Source organism: Suncus etruscus, chromosome 9 (assembly GCF_024139225.1).
Source record: "Suncus etruscus isolate mSunEtr1 chromosome 9, mSunEtr1.pri.cur, whole genome shotgun sequence".
NCBI lineage: Eukaryota > Metazoa > Chordata > Mammalia > Eulipotyphla > Soricidae > Suncus > Suncus etruscus.
The window spans coordinates 114929682-114951333 of record NC_064856.1 but is presented as its reverse complement, the minus strand read 5'-3'; the positions used below and the strand labels follow the sequence as shown (position 1 = coordinate 114951333).

Sequence of the window (21652 nt, the reverse complement as noted above, 5' to 3'; positions counted from 1 at the left end):
CGTGTGCACGCCTCTCCTTCATCCTCCTGCCCCGCACCTGCTTGTGGGCACAGCCAGCCACGCCCTGCCCCGAAATGCCCTGCTGGCCGGGACCTCCCCGCTGGCACCTCTGAGCATCCTGTGCCGGGCTCAGCACGGCAGGCACAGGGTCCTGCGGAAGACGCGTCGGAATTCGGCGTTGAAGGCCGTGTAGATGAGTGGGTTGAGCGCGCTGTTGACGTAGCCCAACCAGGTGACGGCGCTGACCAGGCCCGCGGGCACAGCGCAGGCGGGACAGAGCGCGCGCGTGGTGTGGACCACGAAGAAGGGCGTCCAGCACAGCATGAAGGCACCTGCGGGGAAGGGGGACGGGACCCCCAGCTGAGCCTGGCCTGCCCCCCCCCCCCAGCCTGCCCACCTGCCAGCCACCTCCGGCCTACTACCCACCGACCACCACCGGCAGGACCTTCATGGCCTTGCGCTCCCGGACCGTGAGCCTGGCCCGTGGCCTCCTGCCCGCCTGCAGCCCAGACCCTGCAGGGACGAGGTCGCGGGGTGAGCAGTCCTGGGTGTGCGGGATCTGGGGGACAGGGTCACGGGGCTCCTGCAGGGATCGGACCCCGGGGCCTTGCACAAGCTTAGCGCGACGTGCGGCTTCCCAACGCCGCAGGCTCCGGAACGTGGCCCCGTAGAGCAGCAGCATGAGCGGGCAGGGCAGGAAGAAGGAGCAGGCGGACGAGGCCACCACGTAGTCGCGGTCCTCCAGGCGGCAGGTGGCGGGGTCCCGGCTGTGTGTGTCGTTGAGGCCCAGCAGCACCGGCGCTGCCACCAGCGCGGCCAGCAGCCATGTGGCACCGATGAGAAGCAGCGGCCGAGCACGTCCGTCCTGGCGGTGGTAGCGCAGGGGCGAGGCCACGGCTAAGTACCTGCGGGTGGGTGCAGTGAGGGGGCTAGGGTTCACTCTTGCGCACAAGGGGAGCTGGTTGGGGATGCTGGGGGGGGCACCTCCTCCCACTCAGGGCGCATGGGAGATGCGGGAGGGCTGAAGGCACATGGGGTGGAGATGGGGGGAGTGGGGTTGGGGCACCCACCTGTCCACGCTGATGGCACACAGGTTGAAGATGGAGGCTGTGCACAGCAGAACGTCCATGGTCATGAGCATGTCACAGAGGCCCGGGCCCAGCAGCCAGACGCCTCCCTGGACCTGGGCCGGGAGCAGAAGCAGCAGCAGATGCAAGACTCCTCAGCTGCGAGCAGGCACCCGGCCCTGCTCTCTGTCCTGACCGCCAGCAGTGCTCAGAACTCACTCCTGCCCTGTATTCGGTCCCCACTCCTGGCTGTGTTCAGGGCCCATTTGGGATACTGAGATCAAACCTGGGTTGGCACCTGGCAAGGCGAACGAACGCCTTTCGTGTTGAACTGGTGCTCTGGCCACTGACCCCACTTCTTGCGGGGACATCGCCACGTCCGAGAGAGAGCTGGGGGTTCCACGACAACTCTGGTGATGTGGGGACGCTGCCTCTGGATTCCTCCCCACCCCTCCGCCCCGCTGGGACCCCAGAGACGTCATAAGGCCACAGGCCCGGGACAAAGGAGCCGCTAAGTCGCTGCCCGCTTACTCGGAGATCAGAGCTTAGGGCCCCGGTGACGCGGGTCCTGGATTGGACAGCTGCTGACCGACCGGCCTCTCCAGCCCTTGTGCACCCACACACCCCGTCCTGACCTCCGGGACCGTCCCCCAGACCCCACACGAGGGCCCGGCCTTTGGGGGTGGCCCCTCGCTGTGGCCCGTCCGCGAGTCCTGGTCCCCGGGCGCAGGGCCCGGCTCACCTCCGAGTACACGAAGAGCGGGAGCACCAGCAGCGCGAGCAGCAGGTCGGCGGCCGCCAGGCTCAGGATGAAGAGGTTGGTCGGGGTCTGCAGGGCGGGCGCCGAGGCCACGCCCGCGCACACCAGCGAGTTGCCCGCCAGCACCGCCGCGATGAGCAGCGAGCCCCCCGCCAGCGCCGCCGCGCCCCTGCCCGTGCCCGGCCCGCCGGGGTTCCCCATGGCCCTGCCCGGGCGCCGGGCACCACCGGGGACTGACTGAGCGAAGGTGGGCCGGGCCGGGCCGGTCCCGGGCCTAGGACACGCCCCCAGCGCCCGGAGCCACGCCCCAGCGGAGACCCGAGGGCCCCGCCCTCCGGCTAGGCCACGCCCCCTGGCATCGGAAATGCCCGTCCTCCTGCTAAGCCCCGCCCCTAAACCACGCCCCTGGAGCTCGGAGCAGGCTGCGGGTCCAGCAACTTTACGCCCCGCCCCCCAGAACTCGAAGTCACGCCCACCGAACGAGGCCACGCCCCCACCCCCAGGTCCCACCCTTCGTTCTTTTTTTTAACTACTATCTTATTTTATTTATTTTATTTTTTCAATAAAATGGATTCTTCCATGGAGGCACCGTGAGCCTCAGTTACCAAGTTGATCCTGATTTTCTTCTCAGAGTGCCCAGCACCCTTCCCCTTCACCAGGGCACAGTGCTCACCACCGGTGTCCCCCAGTTTCTCTCCCGCCCTACCCCCTGCATGCCTATGGAGCAGAGCTCAGTCTGTCTGTCCATCTGTCCGTCTGTCTGTCTGTCTGTCTCTCTCTCTCTCTCTCTCTCTCTCACACACACACACACATACACACACACACACACACACACACACACACACAGATTTCCGGCTTCTATCTTTTTTATTTTCATTTTATTTATTTATTTATTTTCGGTGTTTGAGCCTTACCGGAAAGCACTCGGGTTTTCCTCCCAGTTCTGTGCTCAGAAATCACTCCTGGCAGGCTCAGAGGACCCTACGGGATGCCAAACCTATGTCAGGCCCTCTCCGCTGTGCTATTGTTCCGACCTCCTATTTATTTATTTATTTATTTATTTATTTTTTGTTTTTGTTTTTGGGTCACACCCAGCAGTGCTCAGGGGGTCACTCCTGGCTCTACGCTCAGAAATCACTCCTGGCAGGCTCAGGGGACCCTATGGGATGCCGGGATTTGAACCACCGTCCTTCTGTATGCAAGGCAAATGTCCTACCTCCATGCTATCTCTCTGACCCTAATATTTCACAAATGAGTACACATTCATTCTATGCCTGTCCTCCCTCTGAGTTATTTCACTCAGCATAATACTCTGTTTACATGCATAAATAAGCAAATTTCATGACCTCTTTTGTCCTAACAGCTGCATAGTATTCCATTATGTAGCTGGGACCCTTATTCACTGCTAGTGGGAATACCACCTGATCCAGCCTTCTTTGACAAACTATAGCTATCCCTCCCCTTAATACGCTAGAAATTGAACTCCTGTATGACCCAGCAATACGGCTCCTAGGACTATACCCTCGGGGCCCCCAAACACAATGCAGAAAAGCCCTCTGCATGCCTCTGTTGGTGGCAGCACTATCCACAATAGACAGAACCTGGAAACAGTCCAGATAAACAGAAGCAGATGAGGGCAAAGAAGCTGCGGTCCTTCCTGCCCCCTTGAGCTCTGCCAAGGCTCCAGCGGGAGGCCACAAAGGTCCCAGCATCACCTGCGGCTCTTGACTTCCAGAGTGGGAGCAAGGCCAGCATCCTGCTCTGTACTAAGACCCCGGCCCCTCTGCACCCCCTGCACCCACGCGTGGGGATTGGGGGCCAAGACTCACACTGCACCCCAAGCCCCAAGAGCCACTCCACAGCACATGCCCCTTATGCATCCCCATCCCACTGCTCCTGCTGACCTGACTCCTCAGCCTAGGAGCTCAATTTTGGGGTCTCATGAGAGAATCAGGAAGCCACTCACACAGAGCAGGCAGACCTCGCATGAGACCTCGTCAGGAAAGAGAGACAGAGACAGAGAGACACACAGAGAGAGACAGAGGACAGGGTGGTTGAGAAGCTGGCCTCCGTGAGCAGGATCGGCTCACTTCAGTCCCCCACAACCTGTAAGGTTCCTAGAGCCCCGCCAGGAGTGATCCCTGAGCACAGGGCCAGGAATAACCCTTAAGCATCACAGGCCGGGCAGGGCCCGAAAATGAACAGAAGGAAGACATATGCAAATAAACAAACTATATATACCGTTAGCCTAATGACTCTGAAAATGAAAAATAATCGGGGAGGAATAGTATGACTATTTCTGTATCATAAAGAAACCTTCCTGGGCCAGAGCAATAGCACAATGGCAGGGTGTTTTTTGCCTCATAAACAAATCTAAGATTCTAACAGGTTTTAGGGCCACACTCAGTGGCACTCAGGGGTTACTCCTAGCAGGCTTGGGAGACACAATGGTTTGTGAGGAATAAAACTCAAGCTGATATGCGCAAGGCAAGCGCTGTCCCCACTGTGCTATAGTTCAGCCCCAACGTTCCCACATGTTAAAATGCTGAAAAGCGGAACCCAACAGAGAGAACACAGTGGGCCGGGAGGGCACTGACTTGGCACAAACTAACCCAAGTCTGATTCCCAGCACTCTAGATGGTTCCCTGAGACCCACCAGGAGTGGCCCCTGAGCACAGAGCCCCATTAATTCCTAAGCACTGCCTGGGATATTGTCCCAGACACAGCAACAGCAACAAGAGGTGTTTTGGAAGCAGGGCTGGAGAGGAGGTGCTGCCTTGCCTGCAGCTGCGTGGGTCACCCTTCAGGATCTCCAAAAAGATCCTAAAGAGTCCCTGAGCATCCACCACGCCAGGACCAGCCCCTGAGCAGGCCGCTTACTACCTCCAAAGCAAAGCAACCAAAAATATCAGCCACAGGGGCTGGAGCCGTGGCGCAAGCAGTAGGCAGTAGGGCGTTTGCCTTGCACCTGTTAACCTAGAACACACCGCAAAAACAAAACAAATGAAAGCAGTCACAGAGGGGCCGGAGGGATAGAATGGAGGTAAGGTGTTTGCCTTTCATGCAGAAGGTCATTGGTTCAAATCCCAGTATTCCATGTGGTCCCCCGAGTCTGCCAGGAGTGATTTCTGAGCATAGAGCCAGGAGGAATCCCTGAGCGCTGCCAGGTGTGACCCCACCACACACACACAAAAAAAGCAGTCACAGAGTGTAAAATAAATCGAACTGCATTGTGAATTCACCACACACAATGTATTTCTATGGTCCCCAGGCGGATGGGTCTGACACAGCAGGGGAGCCACAAAGGATTAATAAGCCAAGCCAGTGGGGAAAGAATCATGGAGTCAGTTTGCTTCTCACCTCGTGGTATCCCCAAGCATGGCAAGCCAGACTGCCCTTTCTTTATCTTTCTTTCTTTCTTCCTTCCTTCTTTCCTTCCTTCCTTTTTTTTTTTTTTTTTTGCATTTTTTTTGGGGGGGGTCACACCCGGCGGTGCTCAGGGGTTACTCCTGGCTGTCTGCTCAGAAATAGCTCCTGGCAGGCACAGGGGACCCTATGGGACACCGGGATTCGAACCAACCACCTTTGGTTCTGGATCGGCTGCTTGCAAGGCAAACGCCACTGTGCTATCTCTCCAGGTCCTTTTTTTTGGTTTTTGGGTCACACCCGCAGCGCTCAAGGGTCACTCCTGGCTCCATGCTCAGAAATTGCCCCTGGCAGGCACAGGGGACCCTATGGGATGCCGGGATTCAAACCACCATCCTTCTGCATGAAAGGCAAATGCCTTACCTCCATGCTATCTCTCCGGCCCCCCTTCCTTCCTTCTTTCTTTCTTTCTTTGTGGTTTTTGGGCCACACCCAATGAAGCTCAGTGGTTACTCCTGGCTACACACTCAGAAAATCTCTCCTGGCTTGGGGGACCATATAGGACGCTGGGGGAATGAACCTTCGTCTGTCTGAGTCAGCCACATGCAAGGCAAAACCACTATGCCACCACTGCAGCCCTTTCTTTATTAAACCAATACCAATTCACTTTTTTTTTTTATCATTAGAAAAAAAAAATTTTTTTTACCACTCCGACTGCATCCTCTCCCTCTACCCCTTTCAAAGGAAGGGAAGAACGATCATCAATGGCCAAAGGCAGTTGCAGAAGCAACCCCTAGAGCTTCACGCTCAGGAGAGGATGCTCTGGCTCCTCCCCGTGGTTTCAGGTGCGCTACAGGATCAGAGAAACTTCTCTAGTCACATACTATAAAAATGATCCCTGGGGGCCGGAGAGATAGCATGGAGGTAAGGCGTTTGCCTTTCATGCAGGAGGTCATCAGTTTGAATCCCGGCGTCCCATATGGTCCCCCGTGCCTGCCAGGAACAATTTCTGAGCCTGGAACCAGGAATAATCCTTGAGCACTTCCGGGTGTGACCCAAAAACCACAAAAAAAAAAAAAAAAAAAAAAAAAAATGATCCCTGAAAGTATAGTCTTAGAAAAAAAATTAATAATAAGACCATGATTGGGCCCGGAGAGATAGCACAGCGGCGTTTGCCTTGCAAGCAGCCGATCCAGGACCAAAGGTGGTTGGTTCGAATTCCGGTGTCCCATAGGGTCCCCGGAGCCTGCCAGGAGCTATTTCTGAGCAGACGGCTAGGAGTAACCCCTGAGCACCGCCGGGTGTGGTCCAAAAACCAAAAAATAAAATAAAATAAAAAATAAATAATAATAATAATAATAATAATAATACCATGATTTCAGTCATAAAAAAAGAATGTCCCCTTTCACCGGTGCAACCTTTCACCAATTCCCACCATCTCCTTCCTCGCCCACCCCTGCCTGTATTCGAGACAAGCATTCTACTTCTCTCACTCATTAACATTGTCAATGTAGTTATTTCTCTAATGGCACTCACCATTCTTTGTGCTAAGCTTCATATTGCAGACCAGTCCTTCCAGTCCTCATCTCTATTGTCTCTGGGATTATTACAATACTGTCTTTTCTTTTTCTTTTGAAATTTTTTTAAACTCTATTGATTGATTGGTTGGTTTTTTGGGGCCACACCTGGTGGCGCGCAGGGGTTACTCTTTGCTCTGTACTCAGAAATTGTCCCTGGTAGGCTGGGGAACATATGGGATGCTGTGAATAGAACTGGGTCCCTCCTGGGTCGGCCACATGCAAGGCAGAGGCCCTACCACTATGCTATCTCTCTGGCTCCTATTTCTCTTAAATCCCACAGATGAGTGAGACGATTCTGTGTCTATTTCTTCCCCTCTGACTTACTTTACTCAGCATAATAGATTCCATGCACATCCACGGATAGGAAAATTTCATGTCTTCATCTCTCCTGACGGCTGCATAATATTCCATAGATGTACCACTGTTTCTTTAGCCACTCATCTGTTGAAGGGCATCGTGGTTGTTTCCAGAGTCTGGCTATTGTAAATAGTGCTGCAATGAATATAGGTATGAGGAAGATATTTTTGTATTGCGTTTTTTAGTTCAAGGGTATATCCCAAGGAGTGGAATAGCTGGATCAGATGGGAGCTCAATTTCCAGTTCTTGGAGGAATCTCCATATTGTTTTCCATAAGAACTGGACTAGACAGCATTCTCACCAGCAGTGAATGAGAGTTCCTTTCTCCCCACATCTCCTCCAGCACTGATGAGTGCCAGTCTCTGTGGTGTTGATGGTACCTCATTGTTGTTTTGATTTATATTCCGGATATTAGTGATGTAGAGTGTTGTGTACGTAAACATTTTATGGGATTATTATGTTACTGATCCTACCCTGATGGTGATTGTGCCCTACCTAGGGTGTGACCTGGCATTCTGCTCCCACCCTAGGGTGGTACTGATTCTGCTCCCACCATTGGGTGGTACCTGATCCCACCATTGGGTGGTACCTGATTCTGGGGCATAAAAGCAAGGGTCTGTGGAAGGCAGGGGGCTTTTCTCCTGGGGCCTATTCTTAGGCCTTTTGGCTTCGGCCTCTTCATGGAATAAAGAGCTGTTTTCTTTGGAAGCCTGACTGCCTGTTGGCTTTTTCCCGCTGCATTCACCTCAGAACCTCGACTGAACAGGGTAACAGACACGTGGTCCGAGCTGGAGGAGAAAGGCCTCATCCTCCATCCCTCCATCAGTCAACCTCATCAGGGGCTGACTTAACAACAGTGGAACATTTTCTTCATTCGTCTTTTGGCCATCTGTATTTCTTCTTTGACAAGTGTCCATTTCTTCACACTTTTTGGTGGGGTTAACTGGTTTTTTCTTGGTAAGTTCTGTCAGTACCTTATGTGTTTTCAATAGTCGCCTCTTATCTCCTGGGTATTGGTGAATACTTTCTCCCATTCCGTGGGTGGCCTTTGTATCCTAGTCACTATTTTCTTTGTGGTGCAAAAACTTCTCAGTTTAATACAGTCCCATTTCTTTATCTCTGCTTCCACAATTCATGAAGAGGGGGAAGGTAGTGGTCCAGGTGGACTTTTATATATCTAAAGGAAAGAGGAAATTGGGGAATGGCCTTTGTTTTGAGTTAATACCTGGGTGTCATCTTACAGTAGAGGAAGTGGAGGGAGGAAATCAAAGAAAAATTAATACCACTCAACCCACATAAAGAATGTTTCTTTGGCCACACCAGGGGTGCTCGGGAGACTGTGGTGTCAGGGTCAGACCCAGACTGTGGTGTCAAGGTTAGACAAAGCTAACTCTCATATGAGGTAAAATACGTTTCAGCCCATGCCCTTACCTAGCCCCAATTTTTTTTTCTTCTTTTTTTCTTTGGTTTTGGGCCACACCCAGTGACATTCAGGGCTTACTCATGGCTCTGCACTCAGAAATCACCCCTGACAGGTTCGGGAGACCATATGTTGTGCTGGGAACCTAACCCAGGTTCAAACCACTGTGCTATCACTCCAGCCCCCCTCCCAATTGGGTTTTGTGCCTTTTTGTTTATCGGCCACGCCTAGCAGCACTCAGGGCTTATTCCTGGCTCTGTTCTCAGTGGTCATTTTAGTGTTGGGGCTCGGGGGCCCATTGTGGTGCTGTATATAATGTAAACACCATCTCACTGTCCTATCTCTTTGACCCCAGAAAGAATTTGTTTGTTTTTGGGGGGCTACACCTGGTGCCACTCGGGTTACTTCTGGCTCTGTGCTCAGGAATCACTCCTGGCAGTGCTCAGGGGACCCTGTGGGATCAAACCCGGGTCAGCTTCCCTGCTGTGTTCTTGCTCCAGCCCCCGCCCAGTCTCACTCTTGACACATTGGACACTTCTTCATCCTCATGGCTTCCCAGGTCCAGACTGGCCAAGGCCCGCCCGTGCCTTGCATGTCTGTCATTTGTCTTTCTGCTTTTCTTTCCCTAACACAGCTGCCCAGGTCCCAACACATTTCCGGTTCCCTGCCGCAGGCTTCTATACCCAGCCGGGCAGTCACTGCCCAGAGATTCTACTGAGCTGTAAGGACAAGCACGTGCACAAGGGCGACTGGGAGGAGGAAGTCACCCCAATCGTTGCCCTTTGGAATGTGTAAGGTGCCATGAAAAGGCTCATAAAAATAAAGGGCTTGGGGCCAGAGAGATAGCACAGTGAGTGGTAGGGCGTTTGCCTTGTATGTGTCTGACCCGGGACAGACCCGGGTTTGATTCCTGGCATCCTATATGGTCCCCCAGCCTGCCAGGAGCGATTTCTGAGCACAGAGCCAGGAGTAACCCCTGAGAGCAGCTGGGTGTGGTCCAAAAACAGAAAAATAAAATAAAAGTCTAGGGGCCTAACAACAGCACAGAAATAGGGTATTTGTCTTTTTTTTTTTTTTTTTTTTTTTTTGGTTTTTGGGCCACACCCGGTGTTGCTCAGGGGTTACTCCTGGCTGTCTCCTCAGAAATAGCTCCTGGCAGGCACGGGGGACCATATGGGACACCGGGATTCGAACCAACCACCTTTGGTCCTGGATCGGCTGTTTGCAAGGCAAACGCAGCAGTGCTATCTCTCCGGGCCCCAGGGTATTTGTCTTACATGCAGCTGACTGGGTTCAATCCTCAGCATCCCTTAGAGTCCTCCAAGCCTGCTAGGAATAATTTTGGGTGTGGCCTAAAACCAAACAAACACAAAGAGGTCTAGTCCAGAGCAATAGCACAGTGTGTGGGGGTTTTGTCTTGCACACAGCTTACCCAGTTTGATCCTCGACATCTCATATCATATCAGGTTCAGATCACCTCTGAACCTGCCAGGAGTGATTCCTGAGTGGTTTCTGTGTAGCCTCCAGAAATAAAGAAAGGTCTCTCAGCCTGAAGAGATACAGGACAGCAGAAAGGGCACTTGCCATGTACATGAACAACCTGGATTTGATCCCTGGTCAGTGCCCAAGTGCTGCTAAGAGGGATCCCTGAGCACAGAACCAGAATTGAGCCTGACTCATTTGTTGGGTGCAGATAAAAAAGAGAAGAAAGGGGCCGGGAAGGTGGCGCTAGAGGTAAGGTGTCTGCCTTACAAGCGCTAGCGTAGGACGGACCGCGGTTCGATCCCCCGGCGTCCCATATGGTCTCCCCAAGCCAGGGGCGATTTCTGAGCTCATAGCCAGGAGTAACCCCTGAGCATCAAACGGGTGTGGCCAGAAAAACCAAAAAAAAAAAAAAAAAACGGGGCCGGCGAGGTGGCGCTAGAGGTAAGGTGTCTGCCTTGCAAGCGCTAGCCAAGGAAGGACTGAGGTTCGATCCCCCGGTGTCCCATATGGTCCCCCCAAGCCAGGGGCAATTTCTGAGTGCTTAGCCAGGAGTAACCCCTGAGCATCAAACAGGTGTGGCGCCCCCCCCCCCCAAAAAAAAAAAGAAGAAAGGAAGAAGAGAAAAAAGGAAAGAAAAAGGAAGAGAGAAAGAGGGTCTGAGCGAAAGCAGGGCAGTTGTCTTCCATGTGGCTGACCAGAACAAACCCTGGTTTGATTCCCAACTAGTCCCCTGAGCCTGCCAGGAGCGATTTCTAAATGCAGAGCTGCGAGAGGGGGGAGGGAAAAAATAAATACAGAGCCAGGAGTAACCCCTGAGAGCTGCCTGGTGTGGCCCAAAACCAAAATAAATAACTAGGCAAACAAATAATTTTAGGGCCGGAGAGATAGCATGGAGGTAAGGTGTTTGCCTTGCATGCAGAAGGTCATTGGTTCGAATCCCGGCATCCCATAGGGTCCCCCGAGCCTGCCAGGAACAATTTTTGAGCGTAGAGCCAGGAGTAACCCCTGAGCACTGCTGGGTGTGACCCAAAACCCCCCCAAATTTAAATAAAAGAAAGAGGGGCCAGAGTGGTAGCACAGTGATAGGCGTTTTGCACACAGCCAAGGATGGTGGTTCGAATCCCAGAATCCCATGTGGTCCCCAAGCCTGCCAGGAGCGATTTCTGAGTTGCAGAGCCAGGGATAATCCCTGAGCGCCACTGGGTGTGGCCCCCCAAAACCAAAAAATAATAAAATAATTTTAACAATGAAAGAAAGGAAGAGTCCTGAGCAATAGGTACTGGCCCAGGTTCAATCCCTGGCGTTCCGGCATCCCATACGCCTCCCTGAGCACTGTCAGGAGTATTTCCTAATGCCCCAAGTGTGTCCCCGAAACTACACAGAAAGTCAAATCTATTTCTGAAGCTCTTCTGTGGGTCTGTAGATTTGTATTTGGGGCCCGAGTAGCCTGGGGCTCAGGCTCACGCCAAAGTGCTTATTTGGGGGCTCTGCCCAGCGGGGCTCAGGGCTCAGACCTAGTGGGGTTTGGGGGACCCTCCCAGGTTCTGGGTCTGCCATGCACAAGGCCAAACCCCTTCGCGCTCTCCTGCCTGTCTGGGCCGATGGCCAAGACTTTCCACACACACGAAACCCCAGAGGCTCCAGAACTGCACGAAGAGGCACAAGCAAGAGGGAGGAAGCGGTGACCAGTCCGTGCCTGAACTGGGTGGGACTCAGCAGGCTAGACAGACACCGAGCACTGGGCTCTGAGCACCCAGTGCCCATGTCTCCTGGGGCTCGGGGGTCACCTTGAGGGGCCTCCAAGGGCATGCATGGGTGGGATGGGGCGCCCGAGAGGGGACCCCCAATACATGGGTAGGGTGCGCTCTGCTGGGTCCTTGGTTCTGGACACTCCACCCAACGCCCGCAGCTGCATCCTCAGGGTATCAGGGCGCAGCCAGCACAGCCCAGGGTTCCCTAAATCCCTATTGAGCCGAAGGAGCCGCTGTCGGTCTGGGTGCCCTTCTCCTGCCCCGCCTCTGCCTCTGCCCATCCGGGGGCCCCACCTGCTTCTCCAAGCCGAGGGGCGCCGTGGTGGCGGAGGGGCGGCGGGCCTGCCGGGCCTTGACAGCTGTGGGGGGCGGCCCCAGCTCCCCGCAATCAATGAGCCCGGCCAGCACGGAGCCGGGGCGGTGCTGGGGCCCCTATAAAGGGGCACAAGGCCTGGACAGCGACACCGGCCTCACCATGACCACCCAGCCACTGGCACTGCCGCTGCTGCTGTTGCTGCTACTCGGGGCCACCGCTGCCCGGCCTGGGCCCCCCAGGTGAGCCTGTCCTGACCCACCCCTGATCCGTCCGCGCTTCCCCTCATCTTAGGTGAATATGCAAGTATAGGGGTGCCCGCCCAGGCTCATCCTTCCTCCCATCCATCCTTATGCATCTCCCCAACCCCAGGTAACCTCCGCCCACCTGCAGGGCCTGTCCCCAACCCTGCTCCATCCGTGTGTGGCTCCCCAAACTCCCAGATGCGCCCCCACTCCCAGGGCCCATCCCCACCCATGATGCGTCCCCCCATACAGTGCATCCTCTCATTCCCCGGTGCGCCCCTTGTCTCTCTCCTGTCCCAGGGCCCCCCGACACTCGGACGGGCTGTTCACCAGCGAACTGAGCCGGCTCAGGGAGAACGCCCACCTCCAGCGCCTGCTGCAGGGCCTGGTGGGCAGACGGAGGTGAGGCGCTGGCTGGGTGGGCTTTTGGGGGATTTTTGGGATTCCCAGCCGGCCCCCGACTCCAGGACTCACTCTGCTGGGGTTTTGGGGGCAGCGAGCCGGACACGGACACGGAAAACAGCACATCCTGGCCACGACCACCCGAGGAACCCGCCCTGCTGCTGTGGGCGCATTCTCCTGCCCTGCTGGCCTGGTGAGGTGCCCCATGCCCAGTGCCCCTGGCACGCACCCCTCCTATTTACAACAGCCTCTTTCCCCCCTTGCTACTCCCTCCCCATGCTTTACACTCCTCAAACCTCAGTAGCCAAACTCCCCCACCTCCCAACCCTAACCCCCTTTTTGGCAGGAGACCCCTGAGGACTCAGGATCTGCCCCGAGGTCCGAGGAGCGGGGTCCAGGAGTGGGTCCCCATGTCAGAGGAACGTGCCCGCCGTCACCTGTGATGCACCAGCCCAGAAGACGACCCAGCGGAGTGGGGGGCTGCAGAGGGGGCCCCCACATCTCACACCCCCTTGCAGTTGGCATCAATAAAGATGGATTCAAACCATGCTGGCTTGAGTGTGTTCTTGGCCCCACTGCAGGGCGAGGGTGGTGATGGGTGGGGGTGAATTGTCCTGCCCAGCTGCCCTTTACCCGGACCCCACCCACTTGCTGACACCCCAAACCTCCAGGCCACCACCTGGCGTGACGTCAGCGGTCATTAGAGTCCCTGCAATGGATCGGAGCGATAGCCTAGCACAGTGGTAAGGATGGACCTGGATTCAATCCCTGGCATCCCATATGGTCTCCCTAGCCAGGAGCAATTTCTGAGTGCAGAGCCAGGAGTAACCCCTGAGCGTCACCGGGTGTGGCCCAAATACCAAGAAAAACAAGAATAAACCAGAGTCCCTGAGATACTGTGTGGGCTCCCCAGGCCCAGTCCCTTCCATTTCAACTCTTTGGGGGATCAGGAGGAATGAGGGCATCAGGCATGGGGACCTGGGATGAACCCCAAAAGTTTCTTTCTCCCTGAAGCTTGGGAAAAGGTGCAGAAGGGACACAGTGCTCGCTTTGGCAGCACATATACTGAAATTGGAACGATACAGAGAAGATTAGCATGGCCCCTGCGCAAGGATGACATGCAAATCTGTGAAGTGTTTTTTTTTTTAAGAATAAAAAAAATTGGGCTGGAGAGATAGCATGGAGGTAAAGCGTTTGCCTTTCATGCAAGAGGTCATCGGTTCGAATCCCAGCATCCCATATGGTCCCCTGTGCCTGCCAGGAGCAATTTCTGAGCATGGAGCCAGGAGTAACCCCTGAGCACTGCCGGGTGTGACCCAAAAACCACAAAAAAAAAAAAAAAAAAGAATAAAAAAAATTGGGGCCGGAGAGATAGCATGGAGGTAAGGCATTTACCTTTCATGCAGAAGGTCATCGGTTCGAATCCCGGCGTCCCATATGGTCCCCCGTGCATGCCAGGAGCAATTTCTGAGCGCGGAGCCAGGAAAAACCCCTGAGCACTGCCGGGTGTGACCCAAAAACCACACACACACACACACAAAAAAAAAAAAAAAAAAAAAAAAAAAAAAAAGAATAAAAAAAATTAAAAAGAAGAAGGGACACAGAAACTCGGGAATCTCTTTCCTTCACTATTTGCTTCCCAACTCATGGAGCCCCCATAGTTTCACCCATGGGGCTCCTGCAGCCCAATTTCACAGCAGTGCTCCCCCAGCCTGTGCCTGACACCCTCCCAGATCAGGCCTCTCAGACAGGTTGGGGCGCTGGGGCCGGCCAGCGAGAGCCCCCCAGAGGGAGCAGGAAGCCATAAAACAGGGCGCTGTCCGGTTGTCGGGGCCGAAGGTCGCTGGCCCAGTCGCAGTTGCGCTGCTGAGGGCGGCGGATGCAGAACTGGGCTCTGGGCGGCCACAGGCAGGACCCTCCTGGGGCGACATGGGGGTGCCGGGGGCCTGGGCCCAGGTGGTGCTGCTGCTGCTGCTCCTGATGGCTGTCGCCACAGAGGCTCAGAACTCCGGTAGCTGTGGGGCTGGGAGGGCAGCGGCGGTGGGGGTGGGCCTACGGCCGCACCCCCTGAGCCTCTGCTTCCTTCCCAGGGTGCACCATCCAACAGCTCATTGATAAAGTGACAGAGAACGACAGCGAGGCCCTGAACCAGCCCCTGGCCAACATCAGGAGAGACCCCGGCATAGATGTGATCCTGACGAATGACTCTAAGGACTTCTTTGAGCTCCGGGCCCAAAGCCAAGGCCAAGAGTTGTTCCTCAACAAGACTCCAGACTTTGAGGTACTGGCCAGGGCATGTCTGGGTTGCGGTATACTGATCAGAATCAGGCCACACAGAGCCCAGAGTCTGGGGGTTTCCCTTGGTCAGAGGCCCCAGGCGGCAACAAGGGAGCTGACTGGATGGCATCTGAGTCATGGCGGTGCCAGAGACCAGTTGGGCTACACAGTCTCCTCCACCTGGGGCTGACTGAGGTCTGTGTGGCCATTGAGGGGGGGGGTGTTTCCAGTGAGGGTCTGTATGTGCCCACCGGGGTCTGTATCCCCAGTGAGGGTCTGTATGCCTACTGGGGTCTCTTTGTGCCCACCAGAGGGGGTCTGTGTGCGCCAGTCTCCCACTCCTACACCCGCAGGTCCAGCGAATTCTTCTGGCAAACATGGAATGCCGGAGTGGAAATGTGGTGGTGAGTGTCCCGCAGCCCCAAGCCACCCAGGTGGGGCCTGTGTCCCCAGATCACCTGAGTGGGCACTGCCCACAGCCCCCCGGCTCGGCCAGGCGCCGCTGTCCTCACATCCTAGCCCACTCCCTCTTCTTTCCGGAGCCTTCCAGCGGTTGGCGGGCTCCCCTCCGGCCCTGCGCACCCCCTGTGCCGTCCGCAGGGATCCCGTGTCCGCTCCTGCGCCTCAGTCTCCCCTCTCGCACCACCCGGACCTCCCAAATCCAAAGCTGAGTCCGAACTAAAGGCCTCCCGAGTCCTCGGGGTCCTGAGGACTGAGCACCCCGCCCCACCCCAGGTGGGCAAGCTGACCATGAGGCTGGAGGTGACGGACTTGAACGACAACGCCCCCGAGTTCCCCGAAAAGACGTACACGAAGACAGTGCCCGAGGTGAGGAAGGGGGCGAGGGGCCGCTGGGGAGCCGGGCCAGGCCGTTCTGGGCCCCTGAGACCGTCCCCGCCGGCAGGACGCCAAAGTGGACACCATCGTCATCCCCGCGAAGGAGCTGCAGGCCACGGACAAGGACGTCGACAACCTCCTGTACTACACGCTGCGGGAGGAGACCCCGGTCAGTGCCCGCCGGCCGCCCTGCCCGCGCCCCGCGGCTCCCGGCCCTGCCCGGGCTGAGCCTCCGCCGCCTGCCCTTTCTTCCCGCAGCACGCCGCCACGTTCTTCTCGCTGGCCAGCAGGATCCAGCCCGGCCTCAAGCTGCGGCGGCGGCTCAACTACGCCGAGCTGCCCAGCATGACCTTCAAGCTGGTGGTGCACGTGAGCCAAGGCCCCGCCCCGCCCCGAGGGCCCCGCCCCGAGCAGGCCCCGCCTCCAATCAGCACCCATCCCGGGCCCGGGCCACGCCCAGAATAGCTCCTGTCTCCCGAGCAGGCCCCGCCTCTGACGCAGGCCCCACCTACAACCCAAGCCACGCCTCCAATCAGGTCCCGTCTCTGGCCCAGGCCCCGTCTCCAATCAGGTTCCACTTCTGACTCGGGCCCCGCCCCCGAGCAGGCCCCACATCCAATCAGGTCCCATCTCTGGCCCAGGTCCCACCTCCAACCATGTTCACCTCTGGCCCAAGCCCCGCCCAGAATTGACCACCCCCAAAACAGGCTCCGCCTCCTGTCAGGCCTCACACACACCCAGACCTCCCCTCCCAGCGAAGCCCCGCTCCTTTTCCCGGCCCCGCCCCCGATCAGGCCCCGCCTCCAAGCAGGTTCCAGTTCTGACTCTGGCCCCGCCCCCGAGCAGGCTCCACATCCAATCAGGTCCCATCTCTGGCCCAGGTCCCGCCTCCAACCAGGTTCGCCTCTGCCCCAAGCCCCGCTCAGAATTGACCACGCCCCAAAAAGGCCCCACCCACACCCAGGCCTCGCCTCCCACTGAAGCCCCGCTCCTTTCCCGGGCCCCGCCCAGAAGCAGACCCCGCCTCTAATCAGGTTCCAGTTCTGACTCGGGCCCCGCCCCCGAGCAGGCCCCACATCCAATCAGGTCCCGCCTTCAACCAGGTCCCATCTCTGGCCCAAGTCCCGCCCATAATTGGCCCCGCCCCAAACAGGCCCCACCCACACCCAGGCCTCACCTCCCACCGAAGCCGGCTCCTTTCCCGGGCCCCGCCCCCGAGCAGGCCTCGCCTCCAATCAGGTTCCAGTTCTGACTCGGGCCCCGCCCCCGAGCAGGCCCCACATTCAATCAAGTCCCATCTCTGGCCCAGGTCCCGCCTCCAACCAGGTTCGCCTCTGCCCCAAGCCCCGCCCAGAATTGACCACGCCCAAAAATAGGCCCCGTCCTGTCAGGCCCCACCCACACCCAGGCCTCACCTCCCACCGAAGCCCCGCTCCTTTCCCGGGCCCCAAGCAAGCTCCACATCCAATCAGGTCCCATCTCCCGCCTCCAACCAGGTTCGCCTCTGCCCCAAGCCCCGCCTAGAATTGGCCACGCCCCAAAACAGGCCCCGCCTCCTGTCAGGCCTCACCCACACCCAGGCCTCGCCTCCCACCGAAGCCCCGCTCCTTTCCCGGGCCCCGCCCCGAGCAGGCCCCGCCTCCCACGGCTCTGCCCCGTCTCTGCCCGGCCCCTCAAGCCCCAGGGATGGGGTGCTGCTCGGCCTAGTCCTCTGGGCCTGACGGTCTGGGCTGCGCCGTGACAGGACACTGAGAATGACAGCCTGGTACCCCGACACTCAGCCGAGGCCACTCTGGTCGTGGAGGTGCTGCCCGCGGACCTGCGGCCCCCCTGGTTCCTGCCCTGCGTCTACAATGACTCCAGCACCTGCATCCAGGCGCAGTACAACACGACCTTGCCCATCAATGTGCCGCCGGTACTGCGCAGGGGCCGCGGGGCTTGGGGTGGGGAGTGGGCCCGGGAGTGTGCAGGAACAGTGGGGCTGGGCCTGGAGCGCGGGGCGAAGCAATGTGGGGCAGGGGGTCCCCAGGCTGATTTTCCTGGCCCCATGCAGGGGCTGAGACAGCCTGGGCGGACGGGACAGGGTCGAAGGGGAGCTGCCTCCGAGGGTCTGCAGCACCCGCCTCATTAGAGGTTCTGAGGGGACGGCTGGACCCGCCACAAGCCGCCCGCTGCTTCCCACCCATCGGGTTGGAGGGGGTGCTGAGTGGACGCCAGCAACCCCATGTCCCCTTCCCTCCCGGTTGGCTCCCCCAGCCTAAACCCCTCAAAATGTGTCCCGGGCCCATCTACGCCGTGGACGGCGACTGGGCCATCAACGAGAAGATCATCTACAGTCTGCCCAATGGTGAGTGGGGCTGCCCCGCTGACCCCCCAGCCAGGCCTCCAGGACAGTGGCCTCCAGGCTGGAGCCAGCGCTTGCTCCCATATTTGCAGAAGGCGTGAACAGCATATTCAGCATTGACCCGGAAACTGGCAACCTCACCATGCAACGGAGTGTGGACAGCCCCACAACCTTCCAGTTTGTGGTCAAAGTGAGCGCCCGTCCATCCCGCCCCGTGCCCGTCACCCTGCCCAGGCCCTCCAGATCGGGTGGTCAGTGTGGCTGTCCCCATGCCAGGCCGCACAGAAGTCTGACGGCCACTACTCGGTGACACAAGTGACCGTGGAAGTGACCAGCAACAAGAGTCACGTCTCCTTCCCGCTGAATTTGTACCGCGGCTTCGTGGTACTGGGCCATGGTGCAAACGTGGCCGTGAAGGACTCTGCGGACCCCTCCCAGCCGCTGACCCTCCGCGCCCGGGACATCACTTTCCCTGTAGGCATTACCAGGTCCCCCGCCCCCCAAGTGACCAGTCTCCCCTTGGGATGGGTAGGACGTGGGGCTCCGCCGGGGTCCAGGACTCATGAGCACTGAATCCAGCAGTACAACAGAGACTTCCAGTATCGGATCACGGACAACAATCGCTTCCAGATGGAGGGGGAGGCCGTGCTGACCACCAACCACCTGGTGGACCCGGGGGTCTACACAGCTACGGTAAGGGGAGGTGTCCTTACTGGGTCCAGAGAAGGAGTCTAAGGCTGGAGTGATAGCACAGAGTAGGGCGTTTGCCTGCACGTGGCCAACCCAGGACAGACTCTATTCCCAGCATCCCACATGTTCCCCGAAGCCTGCCAGAAGCAATTTCTGAGCGTAGAGCCAGGAGTAAATCCTGAGCGCCACCAGTGTAACCCCAAAACAAAACAAAACAAAACAACCCCACAAAACAAAGGAGAGATCCAGAGGAACTTTGAAGAACGAACTCCCTCTCCTCCCAGGTGGAGGCCAACAACACAGCCACGCAGTCCTCGGGCAGCACCAAAGTGGAGATCCAGGTTCTGTCACCGCCCACCCCTCCCCCAGGTGAGCCAGGGGCCCTTCACTGGCCTGGGGGTGCTGGTGAAGAGGGGTGCCCAGGCCCCAAGTCTCCCTGTCCACCTTGATTCTCCCCTCAGGCACCACCACGAATTCCACCTCCAGCTCGGGAACCTCGCAAGCCGTGACGTCAGGTGGGTCCCACGTTGCATCCGGAGTCCCAGAGCGACCCCGGGGGAGTCTGAGTCAGGAAGCCCTCCCTGGGCGTCAGGGATGGATTTGGGGCACCTCTGTGGGCGCTGAGGGTCAGAGGTCAGGCTGAGACCTCCTCCAGAGCCTTCGTGGAGCTGCAGCCTCTGGTCCCTGGGTCGAATCCCCGCACACTTGTATCGGGGCTGGGACTGCGGGGACCGTGACTGAGACGGGGACCGTGACCGTGACTTAGACTGTGACTACACCAGGGACTCTGACCATGACAGCGCCTGGGGCAGTGACTAACTACATCAGGCGCATCAGGGACCGTGGCCACAGCAGGGACAGTGACAGGGACAGTGGCCGCGCCCGGGACCGGGACGGGGACCTGGACGGTGCCTGCAGGCAGTGAGGACGGCGACTCGGGCACTCACCCCGAGTCCGAATCCCTGCGGTTCTCTGCAGTGCACATGGCGGCGCTGGGCGGGGTGCTGGGTGCGCTGCTGCTGGTGACTCTCCTGGCCCTGTCTGTGTTGGTGCACAAGCACTACGGCCACCGGTGCTGCTGCTCCAGGAGCTCCCTGGTGAGGGGGCACGGGGGCCCCGACATACCCACCCCACCCCCAAACCCAAACCCAAACTCTGGTCCTGGCTGGGGAGGGGCAGGAGGCACATTGGGGGGCTCGGGGTGCAGGGTCCTTCCTGGCTGAGCCCTGCACCCTGCACCCGCAGAAGTCCCAGCCAGAGGGTTACGACAATAAGACCTTCGCGGTGGACAGTGAAGACAACTGGGCACCGGCTTCCTCGCCGGCACCCAGTCCTGCCCCTGTCAAGAAGGCCCCCGCGCCCCCCACCCCCCCATCCACGGCGACCCCTAGCCCTCCCGCCAGTCCGGCCACTCCGGTGGCCCCGGCCACCCCCGAGGGAGGCAGCACCGAGGGTGTGAGGTCCATCCTGACCAAGGATCGGCGGTCGGAGGGCGGCTACAAGGCCGTGTGGTTCGGGGAGGACATCGGGGCCGAGGCTGACGTGGTGGTCCTCAACTCGCCCACGGTGGACGCGCAGGCCGGCAGTGACAGCGACCGTGACAGCGACCAGCAGGGCGACTCTGGCAGCGAGGACGGTGCCCACGGGGACGCCACATACATCTAGTGTGGCCTGCCTGTCCCCAGAGCCAATAAAGTGGGGGAAAAAAGTGGCCCTTCCCGTCTGCCTTTGGTGGCCTGTGTCGAGGGGTTCCACGTGTCCCTACCCACTCAGAGGTCCAGCACGGGCACCAGCCAGCGGGGATCCATCCTGCCCTGACCCCTCACGGCCACGGGGGGATCAATGTGGTCCTGGGGGGGGGGTCCCAAGGGCTCCAGAGGTAGGGGGTGGCATCGGGGCATGTTCTAGAGTGGTGGCCCAGAGGCAGCCCGGGGCCAAGTCTCCTTCCTGGGCTACCCTCCCCAGCCCTGCAGGAACCCCTAGGAGCCTGGAGTGCCCCTTAAACAAAGCAAATGAGTTGTTCTAGTTTTTAGGGGCCACCGGTGGTGGTTCTGAGCTCAGGGATCGCTCCTGGTGGTGCTCAAGGGACCCTAGGGGATGGGGTGCTTAGGATAGAAAGCCAAAAGGGCTCAGGATGACTCGGGCTCTGCACCCAAACATCACTCCTGGTAGTGCTTAGGGGACCCTATGGGAGGCTGGAGAGCAAGCCGAGGTCGGCCCAGACCACAGTCCAGTTTTTCCAGTGGCGCTTTCTCCCTTCTGGTTCTGTGGGGCCGGATTTGGCTGCCGGGTTCGAGCAGGCGCGACCGGCCTGGGACGGGTGGATTGAGGTCGCGAGGCCCTGAGCTGCACCAGCCTGGCCAAGGGGCCCCACAACTTCCGCCCGCTGAGCCACGCCCTCACGAAATAGCCACGCCCACAACAGAACACACCACGCCCCTCATCGTCCCTTAGCACAGCCCCTCCCACTAGCGTTTGCCCCGCCTACAATCAGACCGGCCCCGCCCCTCCCCCTGTCCATCAGCGCCGCACCACATCCCCTCAGCCAACCAGGTCCCGCCCTTCGGCACCGCGCCCCGCCCCTCCACGTTCTTCCGGGACGTCACATGCCTCGGCCAGTCCTGCCCCGCCCCTCAGCTCCTAGCCACGCCCCTCGACGGTCTTCCCCAGTACTTCATTCCTCGGCAAGCCCCGCCCCGCCTTAGACACGCCCCTCGGCACAATGCCACGCCCCCTCTGCGTCCCTATAAAAGCGCGC

The 21652-nt window shown here is 58.3% G+C and overlaps 2 protein-coding genes and 2 non-coding genes across 4 annotated transcripts; 2 read left to right on the top strand and 2 right to left on the bottom strand.

Moving 5' to 3' along the window:
• Positions 1-129: 129 nt before the first annotated feature.
• DRD4 (dopamine receptor D4) lies at positions 130-2028 on the bottom strand. The gene is made up of 4 exons (XM_049780925.1): positions 1810-2028; positions 1071-1183; positions 427-905; positions 130-332 (listed from the first exon to the last, which is right to left on the bottom strand). Exons 1-4 carry the CDS (start codon positions 2026-2028, stop codon positions 130-132), a joined length of 1014 nt encoding a protein of 337 aa, XP_049636882.1.
• Positions 2029-5897: 3869 nt separating this feature from the next.
• LOC126019580 (small nucleolar RNA U3) lies at positions 5898-6101 on the bottom strand. Its single transcript, XR_007499224.1, has one exon. It is a non-coding gene; the product is annotated as a small nucleolar RNA U3 (small nucleolar RNA).
• Positions 6102-13787: 7686 nt separating this feature from the next.
• LOC126019703 (U6 spliceosomal RNA) lies at positions 13788-13894 on the top strand. The gene has a single exon (XR_007499331.1). It is a non-coding gene; the product is annotated as a U6 spliceosomal RNA (small nuclear RNA).
• Positions 13895-14675: 781 nt separating this feature from the next.
• CDHR5 (cadherin related family member 5) lies at positions 14676-20587 on the top strand. The gene is made up of 15 exons (XM_049780924.1): positions 14676-14757; positions 14837-15027; positions 15377-15457; positions 15624-15851; positions 15928-16029; positions 16119-16229; positions 17605-17775; positions 18117-18207; positions 18297-18394; positions 18481-18678; positions 18784-18897; positions 19179-19263; positions 19356-19409; positions 19732-19991; positions 20143-20587. Exons 1-15 carry the CDS (start codon positions 14676-14678, stop codon positions 20557-20559), a joined length of 2283 nt encoding a protein of 760 aa, XP_049636881.1. The 3' UTR covers positions 20560-20587.
• Positions 20588-21652: the final 1065 nt, after the last annotated feature.

Bases quoted from the DNA above. Each gene is read 5' to 3' on its own strand.
- DRD4 (XM_049780925.1), bottom strand. From the start codon at position 2,028: ATGGGGAACCCCGGCGGGCCGGGCACGGGCAGGGGCGCGGCGGCGCTG. The intron at 1,184-1,809 runs GTGAGCCGGGCC...CTCCCGGCCCAG, and splicing joins CGCTCTTCGTGTACTCGGAG to GTCCAGGGAGGCGTCTGGCT. The intron at 906-1,070 runs GTGGGTGCCCCA...ACCCACCCGCAG, and splicing joins TGTGCCATCAGCGTGGACAG to GTACTTAGCCGTGGCCTCGC.
- CDHR5 (XM_049780924.1), top strand. From the start codon at position 14,676: ATGGGGGTGCCGGGGGCCTGGGCCCAGGTGGTGCTGCTGCTGCTGCTC. The intron at 19,264-19,355 runs GTGAGCCAGGGG...TTCTCCCCTCAG, and splicing joins ACCGCCCACCCCTCCCCCAG to GCACCACCACGAATTCCACC. The intron at 19,992-20,142 runs GTGAGGGGGCAC...CACCCGCAGAAG, and splicing joins GCTGCTCCAGGAGCTCCCTG to TCCCAGCCAGAGGGTTACGA.